The sequence below is a fragment of the Leptopilina boulardi genome, unplaced genomic scaffold (genome assembly GCF_019393585.1).
Source record: "Leptopilina boulardi isolate dan_hultmark-lab unplaced genomic scaffold, ZJU_Lbou_2.1 LbouV2_285, whole genome shotgun sequence".
In the NCBI taxonomy this organism is placed as follows: domain Eukaryota; kingdom Metazoa; phylum Arthropoda; class Insecta; order Hymenoptera; family Figitidae; genus Leptopilina; species Leptopilina boulardi.
The window spans coordinates 1680219-1706280 of NW_026137846.1; the positions used below are offsets into that span (position 1 = coordinate 1680219).

General features: G+C 29.3%; 1 protein-coding gene across 1 annotated transcript in view; it reads left to right on the forward strand.

Annotated features, from left to right (window-relative positions):
- The window catches only part of LOC127282162 (liprin-alpha-1), a 648576-nt gene extending 629239 nt beyond the window's left edge, over positions 1-19337 (forward strand). The window contains exon 22 of the mRNA XM_051306273.1: positions 18042-19337. Coding sequence (XP_051162230.1) covers positions 18042-18131 — 90 coding nt within the window. The 3' untranslated portion in view covers positions 18132-19337. The remainder of the gene's footprint in view (positions 1-18041) is intronic.
- The last annotated feature ends 6725 nt before the right edge of the window (positions 19338-26062 follow it).

Here is a 26062-nt window from a genome sequence, read left to right on the forward strand (position 1 = left end):
TGAGAATCCATATTTGTGTTTTATTGTCTAAAATGTGTTATTATTGGATAATTTAATATTAAAGAAGCAGTAGATCTTTTTTATGTCTTAAATATTTTGTAAAATGTTCATCTGTCGAGAATTATTGACAAAATAAATAATATATTGAAAGAAAATAGAAACTTCATCATTTTATTGGAATTTCAAGTGAGGGCTCCCAACACCCCACATGTGGGGTAATGGGAAAAAATGCATTTTTTTAGCCAATTTTTTTTTTAAATTTCCTTTCTTTTTCTTAAATTCTAATTAATTATTATTAAAGATAAATAACAAAAGGAGTAAAATATGAACGAAAAATATTTTATAATAAGGATAAGTCAGTTTTTTTAGTCATTTTCCTTAAGGGGCTCCAATTCCCCCACATTCCCCTACTACAAAAAAAAATTGATCGGATCGGGCTGTAACTTGCACATAGTTTTCAAAATCAGTCTTTTCTTTATTTTTCATTTTTTTAGAAAGTTTAAAACGTATACTTTATAGGGTTCGTTGGATGCGGAATTACGTCAGCTTTCAATTGGTAGTTTCATAATGGCAATAACTTTATTTATTTGTAATATATTTTATTTTTTATTAACATTAATTAATTAATATCTCGAAAATAACAAAAAAGAACATCTCAATATTTTTTGTAGTGAAAATACACATTTTTAACTTTAAAAAAATCAAAAAAATCGGACAAGTGCGAGTTATACTCGCACTGAAATCGAGGGTTCCGTACTCGTAGCGAACTTATTTGGTATAAAAACAAATGTTTAAAAAATATGTGTTGTATGTCAAATAATATGTGATACGAAGAGGAACAATTTTCATAAATTTTTTTTACGAAATTGTACCTTTTTGTATATAATATTGTATACAATATCGAATTAAAAAAGGAAGAATAGGAGGAAGAGAAAAAAATTAGAAAAATTAAATAGAACAGAGAAACGAATAAAACACTTATGGGAAAAGTATACTTGATTCAAAAAAATTTTCTTTTTAGAAAAAACTTAATTAAAACAACTTCTTATCATGTTTTTTAAATTATTTCTGTAATATACACACAAAATGCGTAACCAGGACCATCAACTTTAATCGTCCTTGCTATATTTTTTTGTAATCTACACGTAAAAATATATAAATTTGAATTACGTTGGATGGTTAGGAGATAAACGAAATAAATGAGAACTCTTTATTTATAGAAAAACTATCTTTTATTAATTAAGTTTAATACGCGTCTTTCAAGAACGAGAGGAACACACTAGGTGAATCGCAGATTCAAAATCACATAGTCATAGACCAGAAACATAGATGGCCGCAATATCACATAAGCTAGACTTAGCAGCGCAATGGCGCTTATAGTAACTAAATAAAGGGCGGGCGTTCTAAATTTTAACACTCCCTCCCTCCCGTCAGTCCTTTATTTACATTAATAATCAAAACAAAATCAGTCTTTCATAAAAAAATGAATTCTTTGGTGAGTTATTTTAATCTCTTCCTTATTGCAACAGCAAATCTCACTCCTTAGTATCTGTGAACAAAAGTAATGATTCAACATTTAAATTCATAATTTTATTAACCAGAGTCTTATGTAATTTAAAAGACAATGGTTTTGTAAATATGTCAGCTAATTGCACTTTTGACTTAACCCATTTTAATATTATAAGTTTTCTTTGAACACACTCTTTGACATGGTGTTCCTTAATTTCAATGATATGTCTTAATTTATTCCCACCATTTGTTTCTACACTTATACTCATCGCTTTGTTATCGCACTATAATTTCATAGGTAATAGGGGTCTTGTTATAATTAATTTAATTGAGTTATACATCGATAATAATTCTTGACTAGCTTCGCTCATCGCCACATACTCAGCATGACAAGTGGACAATGATACATATGACTGTTTATGTGTCCGCCACGAAATAGTATCCCCAAACAATTTGATTAAATAACCGCCTGTAGTTAAAGAATTTTTACAATCGTCAAAACTAGCATCGGAATAACCTTCTAAATTTTCTGTCTCACTTGAGTATCTCAAGCACAAATTTTTAGTAGCTTTCAAATACCTAAAGACTCTCTTCACCATTTTCCAATCGTCTTCAGTTGGACTCACCTGATGTCTACTTAACACATTGACTGCGTAAGTTATATCCGGTTTTGTCGCACCAGCTAGATATAATAGACTTCCTACAGCTTGTCGATAAGGAATATTTCCCTTCGTTTCAGTTTCAGTCAAAATCTCATCGTTAATCTCTTCTTCGCGTATTTTTCTTTCTCTATTTGTTACTTGAGATGTATTCATGGGAGTTCTTTGGGGATGACTGTTATTAAATTCAAATTTTGTCAATATTTTATTTATAAATTTTTCTTGATGTAACTCTATGATATTGTTTGTTTTGTCGCGTTTTATTTGAATACTCAAAAATTCGCTAGGTTCACCTAAGCAGACTATTTCAAATTCCATGTTTAATTTATTTTTGACTTCTTCCAGTTTTTCCTCATCATTACTTGCCATAAGCATGTCGTCCACATATATAATTAAAATTAAAAAATTAAAATTTTTCTTCTCTCCAAATAAATAAGCACGGTTCTACACTTGAGTTTTCTAAACCAATTTTCAAGACTGCTTTTAAAAATTTATCATTCCATTTCTTAGGACTTATGCGTAAACCATACAATGCTCGATCCAATTTACACAGCTTTTGTTCCCTCTCCTCTTCACTGTATTCCGCTCCTTCAGGTATTTCGATGTAGATTTCTTCATCAGTAATCTCTCCATTTACAAAAGTAGTTTTAACGTCTAATTGGTATATTTTTAAGTTATATTTGTTAGCGATGGCTAAAACTGCTCGTACTAATGACAATCGTGAAACTGGTGCATATTTTTCAGTCAATTCATATACATTTTTATCTTTTAAGCCTCTTATCACTAATCTCGCTTTGAATTTTTTCCATCCATTCAGATCTATTTTTGTTTTAAATAGCCATCGAGAATCAATCACAGTAGCCTTTTTGCCATCTTTCGTTTTAATCGGTCTTTCTACAATTCTCCAAACTTCCATTTTCTTTAATGAATTTAATTCCTCATCTATCGCTTCTTTCCACGCGTCTTTGTTCGTTGAGCTCATTGCTTCTTTATTGTTCACCGGATCAGAATTAATACCAGCTAATAGAGCATGAGTAGTCTCATCATCTAATTGAAATTCAGTATCAGACTCGTCTTGAACAGTATGTGAAAAAGATTCTCTTCCTTCTTCTATTTTTACCTTTTTCGATACAACCAAATCTTTTAATTTGATCAATATTGATATTGTGATTCGGATTGAATTTTTGTAACGGTATTATCACATTATTTGATTTGTGCGGTGTTCGATTATACGCGAATATCGCAGCTATCAAGACTAAGTCCCATAAGTATTCTGGCAATTTCGAGTCAAACATACAACAACGCACCTTCTTTTGTATAGTTTGATTAAATCGCTCCGAAACTCCGTTACGTTCTGGTGCATCATATCTTTCTGTGCCACTCTAAAAGTTCTGGCTATTTCTCCTAATGTAATTACCGTTTCATTTGTTCGCTTGATTTGATTTGCATAATCCTCTCTGAGTAACACTGTTAAGTTACGCAAGGTTTCCTGGTTCTGGGATTCTTTTTGAATATTAATCAACGCATCTTTGATTTGGGATATCGCATTAGTCAAATGCTCAGTTGATTGAATAGAGAGCGCACAAAAATTGTTAACTATTTTTATCAACTTGTCTATTTTGTTCTCATCTTCTTCATTAAAGGTTTGGGTTCAAATCCATCAAAGTTCAATTTCAAATTACCAATTTTTGAATGTTCGGTTTTTGAGTCATAATTTTTGTCATTGGGTATCTCACTTGTCTCATCGTTTACTTCTTTTCTTATATTCTCACCAGATTTCTCTCATGTCTTGTCTTTCTCATCTACACTCTTTTGCTCTTCTTCTTTGGTCATATTTTCCTCTTCCATCTCATCTTATGACTCAATCTCTTCGTCAATTTTCATTAACTCAGGGACCGAACTCTCCGAGAAAGCCCTAGGCATGATCGTTGGTTGGTCTTGTAAAATATGTTCCTCCAACCACAATTGAAGAGCATCCCATTCGCTGTCAGTTATCATGCGTTTTTCTATAATTTAAAAATAAGTAATAATATTTAGTTTTTATAGTTTACTAGGACTGTGTTCTTATGTCAGTTGACCGAACATCAAATATGGCTGACTTAGAACGATCAGACACATGGTGATCCTCACAGCAAGAACACCATTATGCCTTATCTAGAATACACCTCACTATAGTACTGAACATCAAGTACCAACTTAATGCAAACTTCTCGATTTTTTTTTGTTATTTATTATATATATAATATATATTTATTTTGTTTTTATTTTAAACTCATGAGATAAATTAATATAGTAATTATAATTTTTTGTATAAAATATATTTTATTAATTTCTAAACTCACCTGTGTGATAGAAATTTATATTATCGACATTGAGAATTATGTTTTCACCTTCAATGATCACGAAAATCTCATCATTCGGGTGATGTTTGTTTAAACCAAACGTAAGGTTTAAATTTCTCCACAGTCTTTCTAATGTAGCTACATCTAAAAGTATTATTAATGTATTAAAGCTTTATATTTGTGTTATATTCTCATCTTACACGCACACACACACATATATGATGGATTTCACATCAAAAGTCCAGGCAAAATAAATTTTTTATCCAATCTATCCCCAATTTTTTTTTTTGATTTGTCCTATATGTTGGTAATTTATCAGCCAAGTATTTTTGAATTTTATAAAAAATTAGCAATAGGGGAGGGGGTAAAAGTTTTGAGTTTTTCGCTGACACGCCATACTTTGTTTATTTATTATACTTAAACGAAAAAATAAAAAATAATTTCTGGACATGATTCCTTTAGATTTTTTCATAACCTTTCGATTGGCGTAGTCCATTTTGAAAAAAAAATTTTTTTGACCAAAATTTTTGAAAATTAAAAATAAATTTTGATTCTTTTCATCTTCGGGCACGTTTTTTTTAATTTTATTTTTATTGGAAAGCTGAGATTTTTTCCCACAAAATACTGCATTTTCAAAAAACCGTTTTTTTTTGTTTCCGAGAAATGAAATTTTGAAAATCGCGCTGCAAGTCAACGAGAAGCCACTCTGCCTCGCGCCAGTTTATTCAGCAATGTGCATAAATAGTTTATGGTTAGAACGTTATATTGAACTTCTCTCTGCATTTTGCAGGGTTGAGACTGACATTAAAATAATATAATGCCTACATTATAGTTCTTTTTTTTAATTTTTTAATTTTGTATTTTTTTGTAATTTTTGTAATTTTTTTTATTTTTAAACATTTTTTATTACAGAAATTTTTTAAACATGTGTTTTTGCCGATAGGTTTTTTTATTTTTTTTTATTTATCGTTTTTTTTACCCTTTACTATTTTCGTATTCGTTTCTGTTCTTTTTGATTTTGAAACTTTATTTTGATTGCTTTTTGGAACTTTTTTCTTTATAACCTTTGATTCCGGAAACAGGTCATATTTTATGTCTAATGAACAATTTTTCAGAAGTATGTTTTAAAAACATACCTGGAAATACTAAGAAGATTTTGCAAAAAAATTTTGAGTGAGCCGACAAGTTTTATAGATTTAAATAAACATTTAAACACCACGCGCAGCATTTTTTGCAGTTTTGAAAATTAAAAAAAATTGTAAAATTGTTAAAAATTATTTTTTTCATTTTTTTTGGAACCTGGAATTATATTTCACAATAAAAAATGTAAAAAAATAATTTTTAACAATTTTACAATTTTTTTTAATTTTCAAAAATGCAAAAAATTCTGCGCGCAGTGTTTAAATGTTTAATTAAACCTAAAAAAAATTTATCGGCCCACTCTAAATTTTTTTGCAAAATATTCTTAGTATTTCTCGTAGTATTTCCAGGTATGTTTAAAAAAAATTAAGAAAATATCATATCCAAATTAAAAATAACTTAATTTGTTTATAAAACAAGTTGTAAATTCAGATGTTCATTACATGAACATTTTGCTTCCTCTTTACGATCAGCAAAAAAATTTTCTTCCTCGTGGAGAAAGCATTAACATTGAAATAAACATACAAAAAGAATATAATTATATAAACATTAGAGTACCTGTACATTTGAGTAAAATTTAAAGAATTAATGGAAGTTAAAAAATCAAAAATTCATATTTTAACCGAAATTTCTAAATATTAATGAAAAATAATATATAATTTATAATTATTTACAATTATATCGATTCGTTTTAATGCAAGGAACACAATTATTTTATATTTAAACTTGAATTTCAATAAATATAAAATTTTTCAGCTAAAATGTGTATTTTCTATTTTTTTAGGGTTCCGTACCCGAAGGGGGAACCCTATTAATGAGACTAGTGAAGCAAGGCATGTACCCCCCCCCTAGCGGCCACACGAATTTATCTAGAGGGCTAAAATTTGGTATATAAATATAGCGAATCTCATAGGAATTGATTATCATAGCGTTGTCAAGGAAAAACCATGAATTTTTACGAAAAATCTCTGAAAATGACTATGTACCCCCCCTCTGGTTGCCACATCTTTTTACATAGAGAGCTCAAATTTGGTACACTTTTGTATTTTTACATGAAAATTACAGGAAAAATATAGCGAACATGATTCGGATCAATTTACATAGCGTTGTCAAGGAAAAATCAAAAATTTTGAAAAAAGCGTTTAATCCACCTAGCGCACACACTATTTGACCAAGACAGTTCATATTTGGTATACTTACGTATTTTTGCGTGTAGATTACAGGAAAAATATAGCGAGCACGATTGGAGTTGATGATCATATTGTTTTTAAGGAAAACTCATATTTTTAGAAAAAATCATGGATTTTTCGAATAAAAAAAGAAGAAAATTTTATCCTAAGAGATCCAAATTTATACTTTTTTACGTATTTTTACGTGTAGATTATAGAAAAAATATAGCGAGAACGATTCGGGTTGATTATCATAGCGTTTTCAAGGAAAAACTGATAATTTTCGTTTAAAATCATGAATTTTCCTCAAAAACCGAAGAAAATTTTATCTAAAGAGTTTCAAATATACACTGCGACCCGAGTTTAGCGAAACTGAGTTTAGCGAAATCTCGGAAACGGCAACAATAGGATGGTAATTAATCGGTAAGCGTAAGATGCTCCGACTCGAGCAGGAGCGTAGAAGTAAGGCAACGCGGTTCCTTCTAGTTGAAAATGAGTACCAAGCGGAGACGTTTGTCTGGGAGGTACAAGGTTCTTTAATCTTTAATTTTAAATAAAAAATTTGTTAAATTATAAAAGCTTATTTATATACATGTATACAAATTTTATTTTTGTTTTCACTCCCAGCAAATTTATAAATTTACTTTATGAAAATCTTAATTTTAATATTTGCTCTCAATGTTATATTTGATGAAATTTATATTATTTAATTTCAAATAAATTTAAAATTTATAAGGCAAATGGTGAGTTTTTCCCCTTTCTTGTCTGATGTCAGTACAATTATTTGAATTTTTATTAAAAGTAATTTTAAGTATTACTTATTACTGTTTATAATTATAATAAAATCTAAAAATTAAAATATAATTATAATAATTATTGCAATAAAAATATTATGTATTATAAGATGAAGAATTTTCAAAAAAAGAGTTTAAGGATTTCGTATTTCAAGTAGTTCTTACGGCCCTGATTGCTGACGCCGATTTCGGGAAATCTCATTACTGAGTTTAGCGAACGACCCACCAAACCTGCCGCTAAACTCAGGTCGCAGTGTATACACTTTTACGTAATTTTGCGTGTAGATTACAAAAAAAATATAGCGAGAACGATTGAAGTTGATTATTATAGCGTTTTCAAGGAAAAACTGATAATTTTCGATAAAAATCATGATTGTTCACCAAAAAAATTTTTTAATTGAGTTTTTTCAAAACATACAATTTTTTTAAAAAGTGGACTTTTTCCTTAAGTTTTACAATTTTTGACCTAGAAAGATAAAATTTTCTTCCTTTTTTTGGGGCAAATTCTTGATTTTTTTTCAACTCCAATTGTGCTTGCTATATTTTTTTGTAGTGTTTTGCCATTCTTTATAATTTGCCATTTTCTATTTTTTACCATTTACTATTTTTATTATCTTTTGACATTTTTTATTTTTTGATATTTTTATTATTTTTTAGTTTTATTAATTTATTTTCAAATTTATGCGTAGATTATGTTCTATGTTTATGTCTATGAATATGTCTATGTTTTCTATCTAGGCCTTCAAACTTTAAACCCCTCAAATTTTAGGTTTAAGGGTACGGAACCCTCGGTTTTAATGCGAGTGTAACTCGCACTTGTCCGATTTTTTTTAACATTCATTTATTTATTAAATTTACCTCAAATGTAAATTTTACATATACAAATCGATTCGTTTTCATGTAAGGAATACAATTATATCATCTATAAACTTAAATTTAAATAATCACAAAATTTTATAGTCAAAATGTGATTTTTTAACTTTCTTTAATTCTTTAAATTTAAATTAAAACTATACTTTATATAAACTGATCGATTTCTCTCGACGTAAGGAGTACGATTTTATTATATATAACCTTAAATTTTTCTATTTAAAAATTTTTTTGATTAAAAAAAATTTTTTGGAAGAAAGACGATAAAATTTTTTTTTTGGTATTTTTTAAAATCATTTGGTCAGATTTGAGATATTAATATGATAAATGAGCCTACCAAATTTTATCTAAATCCATTAAAACCTGTTAAAGTTATCTTCTAAACAAAAAAGGGATCCACACACACACACACTCACACATACACACACATACATACATCCGGACAATTAATCAGGATCTTATATAACATGTTTCTGTATAGAGAAAAATTTTTTTCCGACACTTTGAAAATTTTTACTAACGAAAGGACTACAAAGATTCCTCCACGAGGAAGCAAAATTGACATTTTTTTAATAAAAAATGGAAAAAGCATTTTTTGATAACATTATTGAAAAGTAAAAGAAAACTGGAACTTTTCTTTTCTTATCAAAAATTGAAAAAATCCATTTTATTCGAGTTATCAGCCATTGAAAATAGGTCTAAATTGAAGAAACTAAAATTTTGAAAATTCATAACTCGAAAATTTTTCAAAAAAAAAATAAAAAAATACCTATCTCTTTTTTTCACTACAGAACAAGAAAAAAATATTTTAGGCCGAATTTAAAGGGTCGACGGAAATCTCGCGTGATTTCACCATATATAAAGTATACATTTGACTTAAATTTAAAGAATTAAGGGGGAAAACTCGTGTAAATGCACATTTTTCAGGAATTTTTTTTTTAAACTTGTAAAGTTTATTGAATTAAAGTAAATCATACCTTAAGGTACAAAATATAAGCTTTATAAAAAATTTTTTTTATTAAAAAATATTACAAAACGGGAGCGTTACAGGCGTTTGAAGTTGCATATTTGATTTCGCGCCGTGCCGCCTACAAGTCACAAATCTCAACCAAAATCAAAATTTTTACCGTTAAAATACGCAAATACGCTTTGCATGACAAAGAAAAAACTAAAAAAAATTTTTTTTGAAATATTGGGACCATTTTGAAAAAAAAATTCACTTTTTTTATAAACAATGATAAAAAACAATTGTTAAAAAATTTAAAAAAAATGGAGCTTGTCATGCAATAGCCAGTAAGATAAAGAAGGATTATGGTAAGTTTGATTAAAATCGGTTAAAAATTGGCTGAGCTACATTGCACGGCGCGCGAGAAAACACGTTTCAAGTTTTCGATACATAAAAGAAGTGTTTTAACTATTACCTTGAAGACGTTATGTATTCGAAAATAACTATTGCACTAAAACTACGATATACTATCACTTGCTTATGGTGCTTGATAATGACAATTAATAAAATTATATTATCAAGAAACCTAAAGAATAGAAAGATCTCGTCCCTATTGAAAATTCCAACAATGTTTCCCACGTGTGATCCTTTAAATGAATCCGATGATACAAATTGTCCCGTCGCGCATGTTTGTTTTAATCTCAGTTAAAGTTTTGGGTTTTCCATATACATAATTTATTGTTGAAGGTTTGTTTATTATTTTAAGGCCTACCGGATGTTTGCAACTTTTCGGGATAATTTTCTATATTGCTCTAAAGTTAACATAAAAAAACCGTTTTTAATCACTCAAATTTATTTTTCAGTGAAAAATTAAAATGCTGAAGTATTTTCGACTTCGAATTCGTAATCTACGTGAAAAAACCAATGAAAATCATGTATCATTTTATTTTTCTAACTTGTAAATGTTAATTAAAGAAAACATAAATGAATAATGGGACAAAATGTACCGGTGGTAGTTCTAGGTATGCAGGATCTTCTGTAGTTCTAGTGTTAAGGAAGCTCCCAGACAACATACGACATTACTATACGAATTTGGTTCAGGCAATGTTAAAGGAAACTGTATAGACCTTACATTTACCCCTACCTATTATTATTTAACGCAATCGCTTACATAAATTTTGGAAAATATTTAACGCTCGCTGGGATCGAACTCCCTAAACCTAACGCTTCGCAGGCTAATACGCTAACCATTACGCCACCTTAACAAGGGAAAATAAATACAAAATTGATTTGATAAGTTGCGACTGAGGAAAATGAAGACTTGAGGAGCAGGACAATAAAGAAACAATAATTATATATATTCTTTTTCAATCGCCCCAGCCCAAAAAGTCAATGTTCTGGGATTGGCTTCATACTTTGGTAAATTGGTAAATTGTTGAAGTTTTGACGTTAAGGGTAACATTGTCATTTTCAAATCCGTATAACTATGACAAAAGTTAATGGATTTTAATTTACCTATAATGAATTTTAATGCATTTTTCACGAACATTTCAAAAATGTATACAAAATTAAAAAAAAAATTTACCCTTTTTTTAAAATCAACCCTTAATTTTCGATTTTCACCCCTTCGGGTATTTTTTTTATTTTTATTGGAAAGCTGAGATTTTTTCCCATGAGCTATGTAAATATGAAAGTGGGACAACAATAATTTTGTGAGAAACATAATATTAAAGTAGGCGGTGCATCCGCGTTATCGACGCAAACATGAGTACCCATCGTTGTACGCACCTATATTATTCCTGTTTACTTCAGTAACAGCTCTCTGCATTCTACAGGGTTGAGACTGTCTATCAAATGAACAAAAATTATTTTCAATTTAATAAAAGGGTGTTTTATTCCTTTTTAAATTTTTTATTACATTTTTGTGTCTGTTTTTGGTGAGAAATTCGTGAAGAAAATTTTTAAGTTTTTTTGTGAAAAAAATAATCACAGACCGGAGAGACTTCCGATAACCGCGGTTGGAAATTGGAGGATCTGTAGTTTCATGGGGAACAAAACTGAAGTACCTGGGAGTGACGTTGGACAAACGTTTGAGTTTCGGCCAACATCTTGTCACTCCAAGCCACCGAATGCATGGGAAACCTTTCGAGGATGATGCCAAATATCGGTGGCCTCAGGGAAAAGAAACGTAGACTAGTGGCGACTGTGGTTCAATCAAAGCAGCTTTATGCTGCCCCTGTTTGAGCTTCGGCCCTAAAGTTCCACAGCATCTCTGACCGGCTCCTCGCGGTTCAGAGAGACCCGGCACGGAGAATTGTGTCAGCCTTCAGAACGGTGTCTACTTGCGCTGTTCTGGTACTCGCTGGATTACCGCCAATGGATTTATTGGCGATGGAAAGGAAGGAGATCTTCCATCTTAACAAAGATCTGACGGGTACTTCAGAGCATAGCGATAGACTCAAAGCGATAATACGCAGAGAGTCCAGAAGTAGACTCGTTCAGAAATGGCAGGAGAGATGGGATGGGGAGTCTAAAGGTAGGTGGACCTACCGCCTGATTCCCCTCCTCGCCACATGGTTAGATAGGAAACACGGTGAAGTTAGCTACTACCTTATACAAGCGTTGTCAGGTCATGGTTGTTTCGGACAGTCTTTTTATCGATTAAAAATAGAAGCAGAAGCGAGATGTGTGTATTGCAACGGTTGGGGTGTCGACGAAGCAATACACACTGACGACGCGGAGCACACGCTCTTTTTCTGCGGGCACTGGCGTGAACTTAGGCAAGTCATGTTCTCGGCTGTGGGCACTGAAGTCACATCCGAGAACATGGTTTCTATTATGTTGCAGAGCGCGGACTCTTGGAGGAGCGTCGAGTCCTTTATTACAACTGTAATGAGGACGAAGGAGGACGACAGGAGGAGGTTAACACGGAGAAATCCTGCTTCTCGGCTGGATGCACGCGCGGGACGGAGGAGACCTTAACTGGCTCTCCTTCTTCTGGCGCAGGCACTCAGTTAAGGATTTAGGACCGAGAGCAACGGTAAGAGAACTTCCACTGGCGACGTATAAAGCTTAATAGCAATTCCGCCAGTGGAGTTAAAGTCTCAAAAAAGGGTGTGGTTTTTAGTGGGTCGACCAGAACAAGAGCGGTCATCCCCACATAACCTGAGAGTACGGGTTCCTTATGTATTTTTTATGCTGAATTCGATTTTTATGGTTAAATAATTTTTTAATACCAGTGTTATTGTTATAAACAATTTGTTTTGCAAAAGTCAAAATATGAAATTTTAAATTTTAATTTAAACGATTTGATGATGTCCTAGTGGACTAAAATTTTTTATGCACATTCAAAACTAACAACAGCACAATAATCCATGGTAATTTTTTACCTACAGAACCAGGTTGCCTATGATTGGTATAATTTAGGATCATCGCCGAGAATTTTTCTCGAATTTTTTTCATATTTGGGGTTTGAAAAAATATCCTTAACACTTGGACAACCAGGTCGCCGATAACGGGTATACCTGGAGATCATCTTTGACGAGTTAGGTAGGCACCGCCTACTTTAATATTATGTTTCTCACAAAATTATTGTTATCCCACTTTCATATTTAGTCTCAGCTTTCCAATGAAAATAAAAAAAAATACCCGAAGGGGTGAAGATCGAAAATTAAGGGTTGATTTTGAAAAAAAGGGTACATTTTTTTTTTAATTTCGTATACATTTTTTAAAAGTACGAGAAAAATGCATTAAAATTCATTATAGATAAATTGAAATCCATTAACTTTTGTCATAGTTATACGGATTTGAAAATGACAATGTTAACTTCAAAACTTCAACCCCGTCTACTTTCTACAAATATTTTTTTAATGAGTTTATATTTTAGGGATTTATTACTATCATATAGGACAACAATTTACCAAAGTATGAAGCCAATCTTAGAACATTGACTTTTTGGGCTGGGGCGATTATATATATATATATATATATTAACGAAGATAAGTTGTAATAATAATTAATCAATATATATTGATTAATTATTATTACAACTTATCTTCGTTAATAACAATTATGACAAATTGTTAATAATCATATTGCAAAATTAAATTGAAAAAAATATACGTAAAATTACCTTAATAAATAGCAAAAACAAATTATTATAACTTACCTTTGTTAATAACCGCATCTTGGTAAATTCTAGACAGACTACTATACGAACTTGTACAAAAATTTCAAGTAAACATTCTAGACAATAACTAGCTAAATTCTAGAAAAACTACATATCTAAAGAAATGAAGGGAAAACTGTATAAAAACTGCACATGAACTTTGAGGGGCCATTGCAGTTATTTGAGAATAAATTTCCACGACAAACACTCTCTAGCTATAGGCTAATACTATTACGGCCACGATAAATTTCTACACGGGATATTTCAAAATAACATAAATAAAAAAATAATCAATTTTTTTTTAATTTTCATTTTTTGTGTCATCTTTTATAGGATTCTACGTAGGAAACTATATGGAAAACTATATAGTTTCCTGTAACATTGCCTGAACCAAATTAGTACAGTAATGTTGTATGTTGTCTGGGAGTTTCCTTAAACGCATTCCACGTAAGATCTTACAAAGGATCTTATGAGAATTTCTAATAGATTCGTTTTAAAGGATCACACGTGGAAAACTTTGTTGGAATTTTCAATAGAGGTGCTCATCGTTAACTGCGTTTGGTAGCATCTGAAGTGCTAAACTTATGTTTACTGTAGACATTTATACATCTAATTATAGATCAGTAATGTAGGATCATATTCTACAGATAGTAAACTAATTTTTAAAGCAAAAAAAAATTGTAAAAAAATTTTTTTTACACGAGTTTCACCCTCTTAATGAAAGTTAAAAAGTCAAAAATTCACACTTTAGCTTAAACAATTTATGTTTAATTAAATAAAGGTCATACATTAAGGTCATACATTTTAAACCAAATAAATATAAATTATATATAATTATGAATAATAATAATTACAAATTATATATTACTTTTTATTAATTTTTGGAAATTTCAGCTAAAATGTGAATTTTTGATTTTTTAACTTTCATTAATTCTTTAAATTTAACTCAAATGTTTATATTATTATATTATTTATGTATGTTTATTTCAATGTTAATGCTTTCTCCACGAGGAAGCACATTTTTTGCTGATTGTAAAGTGGAAGCAAAATGTTCATGTAATGAACATCTGAATTTACAACTTGTTTTTCACCTTTATTAGTAATCAATATCACATATCATTCCTTTTTAAGGCCCTGTACAGCTTCCCTATTAAAAATAAACACGTGTAACTCCACGTGTCGATTTGGACATGTAAATACATAAGAAAAAATTTATTACAAGTGTAAAAACTTTTCCTCGTGTATTCACATGTGTATTACACATATATTCACATGTCCAAATCGACATGTGTAATTACACGTGTTTATTTTCACTAGGGTTAATTTTCTTTATTTTCACACTTAAAAAGTTATATGAATTGGACCAATACAATTTCCGAATTTAGAAATCGGTCCTATTCGTCAATTTGCTTTTCTTGAATTCAAGAAACACCGGTCTATTTCCAAAATCACTATCGTCCAATTCTTTCTTTTTTACAGGGCTGTTATCTTTCTATCATTATTCCTATTATTTTTCTAGCATTTTTCCTATCATCTTCCTATCATTATTCCATTTACATTATTACATTTACCCCTTGTTTACATTTACTTCAAATGACCCTACTTGTTTCAAATATTTTTTTATTTGGATCCAAAAAATATGTATTTGATTTGAATAACTTGAATTGTTTGAATCATACATATGAGGCAAAATTCCTGAAAAGTCCGAACAAAAAATTAAAAGTTATCGAATTTAATCTATACTGTTCTAAAATGTTGCCATTGTTGATGAAAGTCTAAAAATCAATTTTTATTGAATTTTATAAAATAGTTTTTGAATTACGTTTTTAATTTTTGACTTTTGAAGAAATTTTTTTTTAATGTAGGTACTATATTTAAAAGTAGAATGCATAAAAGTTAACATATGTATAATGATTTAAATTCAAGGTCAAATTTTATTTAAAAAAAATTTGATCACCATCGTATAGCCAGTCAAGAAAGCTTTAAAAATCATATATGTGAGGCAAAATTCCTGAAATGTCCGAACAAAAAATTAAAAGTTCTCGAATTTAATCCATACTTTTCTAAAATGTTGTTATTGTTGGTAAAAGTCTAAAAATCAATTATTATTGAATTTAATAAAATAGTTTTTAAATTACAACGTTTTTAATTTTTGACTTTTGAAAAAAAAATTTTTTTTCAATGTACAATATTTATAAGTAGAATGCATAAAAGTTAACATATATATAATGATTTTTAAAGCTTTTTTGACGAGCTACACGCTGTTAATAAAATTTTTTTTTTTAAATAACATTTGACCTTGAAATTCAAGGTCAAAATGTTAATTTACATTTATCTCAAAATCGGATTTTTTAAAATTATTTTTAACTATCTCAATGGAAAGCTTGACTAATTTCCTACAAAACATGTAATTTTCAGAGTGGGATCTTTTAAAGTTTTTGAGATATTAATTAATTAATTAATTAATTAATGTTTATAACAAATGAAATATTTTACAAACGAATAAAATTACCGTAATTCTGAAGTTAGTAATTGAAAGTTAACGTAATTCCGCATCCAACGAGCCCTATATGAAGTATTTTGGATAAGTAGATTGTTAATAAACAATTAGTTAACATTGCAATTGTTTATTAACAATCTACTTATCCAAAATACTTCATATAGGGCTCGTTGGATGCGGAATTAGCTTAACTTTCAATTGGTAAGTTCAGAATTACCATAACTTTATTTGTTTGTAAAATATTTTATTTTTTACTAACAAGAAGCATCCAAAAGCCCTATATGAAGTATTTTTGTTCAATTTTAGTTAAATAACAATAAAAAATGAAATATCTTACAAACAAATAAAGTTATCGTAAATCTAAACTTACCAGTTGAAAGTTAAGCTAATTCCGCATCCAACGAGCCCTATATGAAGTATTTTGGATAAGTAGATTGTTAATAAACAATTGCAATGTTAACTAATTGTTTATTAACAATCTACTTATCCAAAATACTTCATATAGGGCTCGTTGGATGCGGAATTACGTTAACTTTCAATTACTAACTTCAGAATTACGGTAACTTTATTCGTTTGTAAAATATTTCATTTGTTATGAACATTAATTAATTAATTAATTAATATCTCAAAAACTTTAAAAGATCCCACTCTGAAAATTACATGTTTTGTAGGAAATTAGTCAAGCTTTCCATTGAGATAGTTAAAAATAATTTTAAAAAATCCGATTTTGAGATAAATGTAAATTAACATTTTGACCTTGAATTTCAAGGTCAAATGTTATTTAAAAAAAAAAATTTTATTAACAGCGTGTAGCTCGTCAAAAAAGCTTTAAAAATCATTATATATGTTAACTTTTATGCATTCTACTTATAAATATTGTACATTGAAAAAAATTTTTTTTTTCAAAAGTCAAAAATTAAAAACGTTGTAATTTAAAAACTATTTTATTAAATTCAATAATAATTGATTTTTAGACTTTCACCAACAATAACAACATTTTAGAAAAGTATGGATTAAATTCGAGAACTTTTAATTTTTTGTTCGGACATTTCAGGAATTTTGCCTCATGTGTTAACTTTTATGCATTCTACTTATAAATATTGTACATTAAAAAAAAATTTTCTTCAAAAGTCAAAAATTAAAAACGTTGTAATTCAAAAACTATTTTATCAAATTCAATAAGAATTGATTTTTGGACTTTCATCAACAATGACAACATTTTAGAAAAGTATGAATTAAATTCGATAACTTTTAATTTTTTGTTCGGACATTTCAGGAATTTTGCATCGTATTTGAATGAAATAAATATCTGAATCTAATAAATGAATTTATTTATAATACGTTATTTAAAAAAATTCATTTATTTATTTCATTAAAATATGTGGTTTTTTGATACAAATAGAAATTATTTGACACAATAAATTGATTATATTGATTCAAATAAACTAAATTATTTAATATAAACAACACAGTATTTAATGCTATTAAATTATTTTATGAAAACAAATAAGATATATTTATATCAAAGAAATAGTTTATTTATATATGAAAATTATGAAAATGAAATATTTCTAAAACCCTTTTACGTTTGCTAGTATATTAAAATTAAAAAATATTAATAAAGTTTAATTATAAATGATACAAAAATATAAAAGTTTTAATATTTAAAAAAATCAAGTGGATTCGATAGCCGTGATCGTTAAGCTAGCGTTTGGTTAAGATTAGGTGCGTTTGGGTTCAATCCCTGTAAGGTTCAGACTTTAATTTAATTCTTAGATGTTAATGTAACCTAAGTAAATACTTAGGTCTAGTAAATATTTATTTGGTTCAAATACATATTTACTGGATTATATGCAAGCAAATTATTTACTTGGATCAAGTAATTTTTATTTGATTCAAGTAATTTTTTTTCAGTGTGGTTAATGATTATTAATTATATTTTAGGCAAGACAAATATTGGAAATGGAATTTTTAAATTTGCTCACAACAGGGACAGAAAGAAGAATTGACGAGTCAAATAGTTTGAAATCTTGATCAAATTCATCGAGGCTATTACACCTCCAACTACATCATGTCTAGTCCAAACCCCCAGCTATTATTATTATTATTATCTATTCGCGAGTATTATGTAACGACAGTAAGAGCTTTATGTATCATTGTTAAGAGCATGCTCTTGAATGTTCTCCTTTGACAGATGGTAATGTAAAAATGATATAGTATGATATTAATGTCGTGATCAGTTTCCTACTCGCACAATGAAATTTCAAACATCATAAATTAATAAAGTGTGACGTGTGGAATGCCATGTGCCATACTGTTTATTTGTAAAGTAGTTATTAAAACTAAAAAACTGTACAGAGACGGAAGCATGATACGCAGATTTTTTAAATGAAAGAAAAAGTATGTGCATTGATTATTCCAGCGGCTCTAATAAGCATAAATCTTTGTTGTACAAATCTTGATTAATAGATGTATTTTATTGCTTTCCATTAACTGTTTATGATACACCAATTTACCACTGAGTTTTTTATTGTAAATAGTTATATCAATTGCAGTTATAGTAAAATATATTTTTGTTTTTAAAATTAACATGTTGCGTACATTTTTTTGTCAGTAATTTTGGTTTTTAAATATTGCATTAGTAATCTTTCAATTTTTTAAAACTTAGAATTCAGTGATTAAAGCTAATAGTACTTTTAAATTTATTAAATATTAAATTCTTATATTAACTACATTTGTCATTCTTATAGTTTTAGATATCATACTTTTGTATAAGTTTTTAAGGAAATTTTTAAAAATATTTATAGTTACTTGTTTATACAAACTTTAAGCATTTAAATACAGCTAATTTTGCAGAGTTACTCATAATCTGATAATCAGTATTATTAATTACACATTGAGTGAGATGAACAAAAGTTATTTATGATTTTAAATACTGCGCTTTGTACTTCTTTCTCTGTACAATATTATCAGAGTAAACTATAGTATAAAGTGCATAAATATGGGGCATTTTAGGTTAAGTAAAATCAAATTTCCGATTGTGTTCAATCTCAGATAATTCCTATCCATACAATGTCGACGTTGATAAACTTAAAATAAATTGGCTTTTCATCATTGTTAGTAAATCATCAAGAGCGCGAATATCTATTTTGACGTGCAGATTATTTTTCGCATGCCTATTAATCATCAAACAATAAATCTGAAAAATGTTGTAATAAATAAATTTTGAAGTTTAAATAACTTATTTTTGATTGGTGCTAATCAAAAATTATTATCAATTACTAAAACAGAGTGTAGTTAAAAAATTTATGAATCTTAATTTTTAAAATTATATTTACATAAACAATTGTATTCAAACACATGAAAAATGTAAATAAAACTTATACATAACTTGGTACAGGCGTTTAACATTGGAAAAGGAGATCGAAAAAAATTATTCAAAAATAATAATAACTTATTTCTTTCACTTATTTCAAATTTTCCTAAACTCAAATGAACTGACTATTTACACGTTCGATAAGTTGACAATTGTTAAAAAACATGACAATATCTATAAAATCAAGCACTTAAAGAGTACCAAATTAATTATTACAAGAACAGTTTTTAGGTAAATTTAGATCATAAATAGGAATGTATTAAATATTGATAATTAAAAACTGAAAAGAACAGGCAAATTCAATAAAAACAGAATAAAAATTTTCAAATTAATTTTTATAAATATAATATCTTTTTAGGAATATTTAGTTCAATTTTAGGAATTTAATGCTTTAAAGCCATTGACAATTGTCAAAAAAATTATCAACTTCCATCAAATGATAATTCTATTTACAAAAGTTATTGTGTCAACAACATTTTTTGTCTATGGATAGACATACAGATAGACACTTTCGCTGGACCATGATTTTTCGATTCAGGGCACCTCAAAACGTGAAGATTTCATGGAAATAGAAAAAGTCAATTTTCGACCAATCATAATACCTTTTCATTTGATGAGAATGTAAAAAATTATCCGTTCTTTTAACACAATACATATATTTGACATCTATAAATTGTGTCTCGTTTTTCTTAATATACAATGTATTTAATCACAGTCGTTCACTCTCGCCTACACATTCATACTCAATCAATCTTATTATAACTAAATATTTACAAATAAAGTTTTAAAGGGGTTAGCATTGACAATTTTGGGGTATATTTATATATATATTTGATTGTGAAAACGCATGTAGCGTCGGAATTTTGCGTGTCTCCACGTGGTACCTTCAGGTTCTGTACCAACCTATAGCCCAATCGGGCAAATGTTATCGATACACAGGTCCCTTGACCACTAAATAGCGACGAATTATTTAGTAATCACTTATAAATCTCAAGCGCATATTGCTCTTTCCACATTCCCTTCCCTCTCGTTCTCAATTTTTCCCATCACACATATACAAATTGCTCACAAATTGCTGCGTAAATATTTCATTTATCTATTACTTAACTATAACATCACTTACAGAAATTATAAGATTAACAAATTTGGGGACAACAGAAGACAACTTTGACTTTTTTGTTTATAACTCAGTAAAAAAAATTTCCGAACATTCAGGTAAAAAATTATAAAAGCTTTTCATCTGTTAACGAAAAAAGACAGTGAGTAGAAAAAACATGAAAAAATTTACAGACTTTCTTTGAGATCTCTATAATCAAAACCGTTTTTCAAATTAAAACGAATTGAAATATAGAAAGGCCTATCATGGCTTTAAAATAATGTACAATTTCGAAATGGGATAAAAGAATATTAAATTAAATGTAAATAAAATTAAAATTTTTCCAAAATAACATTTTAATTAAATTAATTAATAAGATTAAATAAACAATTAAATATTTTTTAATTTTGAAAACTATGTTCCATTTTAGAAATCTGAAGGAAAGTCAGAATTTTTTCAGTTTTCTTCGTAACAGGGAAAAGTTCATGAATACAAGAACGTTTGGCACGTTTTTAATCATAACTAATGTAAATTTTTTTTAAGGATATAAACTAAACGCAAATCAATTCTTTTATTTTATCATTTCATAGTTTTATAATTTTTTTCCTGAAAATTTGGAGATTACTTTTACTGAGTTATAATAAAAAAAGTTAGATTTATCTTATTTGCAGAATAATTACACAGGCACACAAAAAGTAAAATGTGGTTTGGCCGAGACACTACACTAGTCTATTTCCATGTATTTTTTCACGCTGAATCCGAATCCGAAGTCAGAATTATCAGATTGGCTTTTATTTTTGAGATAAACTCAAAAAACTGCTTAGAATAAAAAATAAAATCAAAAAGTTAAAAAATTTTGAATGTCACTGCGATAGTGTAATTCCATGTATTTTTTGTCGCTGAATCCGAATCCAAAGTCAGAATTGTTAGATTGTCTCAAATTTTTGAGATAATTGCAAAAAAACGCAAGTAACAAAAAACTCAAAATACTCAAAATCAGTTTTCTGGAAATATCTTCAAAATTTGAGCCAACCTGTCAATTCTGACTTCGAATTCGGATTCAGCGTGAAGAAATACATGAAAATGCACTATCGTAGTGTTTCAGCAAAAAAAATTATTTGTGCCCCTAATTCAGAATTTTTATCAGTTTTTGGCGATTTTAGCTCAAAGAAATTTTTTTTTGCCGAAACACTACGATAGTGCATTTTCATGTATTTCTTCACGCTGAATCCGAATTCGAAGTCAGAATTGACAGGTTGGCTCAAATTTTGAAGATATTTCCAGAAAACTGATTTTGAGTATTTTGAGTTTTTTGTTACTTGCGTTTTTTTGCAATTATCTCAAAAATTTGAGACAATCTAACAATTCTGACTTTGGATTCGGATTCAGCGACAAAAAATACATGGAATTACACTATCGCAGTGACATTCAAAAATTTTTTAACTTTTTGATTTTATTTTTCATTCTAAGCAGTTTTTTGAGTTTATCTCAAAAATAAAAGCCAATCTGATAATTCTGACTTCGGATTCGGATTCAGCGTGAAAAAATACATCGAAATAGACTAGTGTAGTGTCTCGGCCAAACAGCTTTTTATTTTTTGTGTGCCTGTGTTATGTTATTCCTTTTAAATTATGTTATTATTAGGTACTCTGTACATAACAGTGATGAAATATTTACGAATCTGTTATATAATAATCAGGGACTGTCACCTGCACGAAACTATACGATATATGAATATCGTATCGAATCTGGTCCAAGATACTATACGATTAGTAATAGATGGAACGTATCGTGCCCCCAAACGATACAATTAGTAAATAGGTGAACAGTGTCGTGCCCAGACACGAAACGATTAGTTAATAGGTGAAAAGTGTCGTGCCCAGCCACGATACGACTTGTATTAAAAGAAACGTATCGTATCTGAGAACGATACGATTAATTAATAGGTAAAAAGTGTCGTGCTCAGGCACGATACGATTAGTAAATAGGTGAAAAGTGTCGTGCCCAGGCACGATACAATTTGTAATATTAAAATCGTATTGTTTCAGGAAATAGTATATTATATTATAATATTTTCTGAGTATGTTTTTAAAATTTAATATTTCCATCCTCAGTTTTAATAATTTATAGATTGAAAAAAATATTTTGTTCATTTGAACGTTCAGAACTTTTGGCTGAAAATAATAAAATTGTTTATAAGCAAGGTACGATTCTAAAGTCTTTATTCGTATCGTGCCCGAATACAATACGATTCTCAAGTCATTTTTTGTATCGTGGCAGGATACAATACGATTCTCATGTTACTATTAGTATCGTATCCGGACACGATACGATTTTGAAGTTGATAATAATCGTATAGTACCTAGGACCAAACCAGGTACGATACAATTGTTCCGTGACAGTCCCTGGTAATAATAGATACAGAAGTGCAATTATGTAATTTCATTTTGACTTCCACATCGACATTGACTTTCATAATGACTTTCACTTTTATTTATAGTTTGATTTTCACTTTAGCTTTAACTTTTATTTTAAATGAAAATGAATATGAAATACAATTCTTAATTGAATTCCAGTAAAAGTGAAAATAAAAGTGAAAGTGAAAATCAAAGTAAAAATAAAAGTCAAAGTGAAAGTCATTATGAAATTCAATGTCGATGTGGAAGTCAAAATGAAATTACATAATTGCACCTAACAAGAATCCCTTTTTGTTCTGTAACAGTTAATAACACCTACTTGGAAGGATCGTACGGAATCGCGCTATAAAAATTGTAGAGTCATTTTATAGGAAATTTTATAAGAGTTTATGCAAGAAATTTCATAAAAACTTGAAAAATGATAAAAAATTTAAATTTTCACACAGGTAACAACCCAACAAACACGGATATGTAATAGTTATATATATGTTATATAACAGGATGTAACATATTGTATTCATAAATCATTCTTGGTATTCTTTAGACAGTTTGACTCTGAGACTCGAACCCTCGACCATCATGTACTAGTAGCTCCTAAATACTTTTTTATTTTTTACTTTTTTATAAACAATCATATAATCTTTAATATACAACGGTGAGTAATAATTTTAATCAGTCTTTACATGAGAAAGTACGTTGGTCAAAACGGATATTTTATTAAACACAAGGGGTAAAAGTGTCCAACCAGTAACCAGAAATTCTGAGGAATACGAATATGTCAAAATAAATTAAACAATGATTATATTTAAAAATTTTATAATTTTGATGAAAAACTCATTAAGCGTTATAAAATAATATGGTCATTACGGGAGCGGGAGCCAGCGACAGATTTTCAGTACCAATTTCCTCCCAACCGATAATTTGTGAAATAATTGGGGCAGTTGTGTCATGAAGCCCCGTGATCGTCAGCTGCTCTACCGGCGGTGGGTAGGGAGTTCCACCCCCCCATAACTTAAAAAAAAATTTATTTCAGTCATTCCCTCCCAACTGAAAATTTGTCAAATGATAGTTTACATAATAACTTAAAAATATAAAAATGTCATCTGGGAGTAGCATGGTGGATTATACGTCAGCTGGCCATCTGAACATATAAATAAATTATGTTTTCAGTGATTTCCTCTCAATTGAAACTTAGCCAGATGATTGTTTACATCCCAATTTGAAGAAATAAAAACGTCAGCTGACTGTATGTGGGAGGAAACATCGTCAGCAGAGTCAGTGAACGGTGCACTTCAAAAGCTGCGCATAAGCAGTTATCGCTAATTTATAGATGTTAGTTGACAAAATTTCCCCCTGACAAAATAGCAGATAATGATGTCTATGAATGAAGTATATAATACATGATGTATAATAATATTATAAATCAACAAACATCGCAGGAATTTTTATATGATAAACAGAAAGGATTTATTTTGGAAATTTTTACATTTTGCACCTTCTGAAATATTATACTCAACCACCTTCTGCTTATATAGAGAAGGAACTTGGTGTCCAATGGCTTTGGAAACGATTATATATACAGACAATATCATTCAATAACCCAGCTGACGATGTTTCCACCCACATAAAGCCAGCTGACGTTTTTATTTCTTCAAATTGGGATTTAAACAATCATCTATCTAAATTTCAATTGAGAGGAAATCACTGAAAACATAATTTTTTTACACGTTCGGATGGCCAGCTAACATATAATCCACCATGCTACACCCAGGTGACGTTTTTATATTTTTAAGTTATTATGTAAACTATCATCTGACAAATTTTCAGTTGGGAGGAAATGACTGAAATAAAAATTTTTTCACGTTATTGGGGGGGATGGAACTCCCTACCCACCGCCGGTAGAGCAGCTGACGATCACGGGGCTTCATGACACAACTGCCCCAATTATTTCACAAATTATCGGTTGGGAGGAAATTGGTACTGAAAATCTGTCGCTGGCTCCCGGACTATTAAGCCCGAGAACGCCATACAGGCCCCCGCTGTAATTGATTTACTTAAGGTCCGATCTCGGGCCAGGCCTCTTAAGTGGGAGTACACCACTTCCTTTTACAGGACGCAATCCGTGATCGCCCGTTTTGTCCACACATCCTTGGGTTGAGGGAAATTTGTTTTCTATTATTGTATACGTGATATAGGTGATGACCGTTTAATTCCCGTGAGTGGAAGTGGTGGACCCATACTTTACTTACCAATGGCTATGTATGATAACGCCACTCAGGCCTACCGCAATATCTGCCTTACGCGAGGTCTTAAAATAGGCCCGGGCCAGTATAGTAGGGGTATAACACTAACTTCTCCTCACAGGAGTGGAACGGCTACTAAAGAAAACTTGTAATAGTCCCAGGATACACATATATAAAAAAATACTTCCTTCCAATTAATTTTTTTTATATTGGATAACATTGACTTTAAGGATATTTGGATTTTGAGGATAAAATATGATAGTGGATAAAATTGGTTTTGAATATTTATTTTGAGTTTGGAAAAAAATATTGATTGTTTTCTAGGTTAAATAATAATTTGTGAGCTGAATATTGTTTTGAATTTTTTTGGTAGTGAATAAGATTGGCATTAAAGATATTTGGATTTTGAGGATAAAATTGGTATTGAATATATTTTGATATTGGAAAAAAATATTGATTATTTGATAATAGTGGAAGCTGGCTTTTGGAAAGTTTTTTAGGTATTGGATAACATTGGCATTAAAGATATTTGAATTTTGAGAATAAAATTGGTATTGAACATATTTTCATAAAGGAAAAAAATATTATATGTTTGATATTAGTGGAAGCTGGCTTTTTTAAAAATAATTAAATAGAAAGCGTGTTAAATATTGTTTTACGGGTTAAATAATAGTTTGTGAGCTGAATATTGATTTGAATATCAATTGTTAATTTGAGAGACAAAGATATTTAAAGACATTAGAAAATTTAATTTAATCCCTTCGCTGTGAGGAGCAAAATCTTAAATGTGGGTCCAAAATGTTAACAAACTTTTTTACCATCAAAATTTTTGA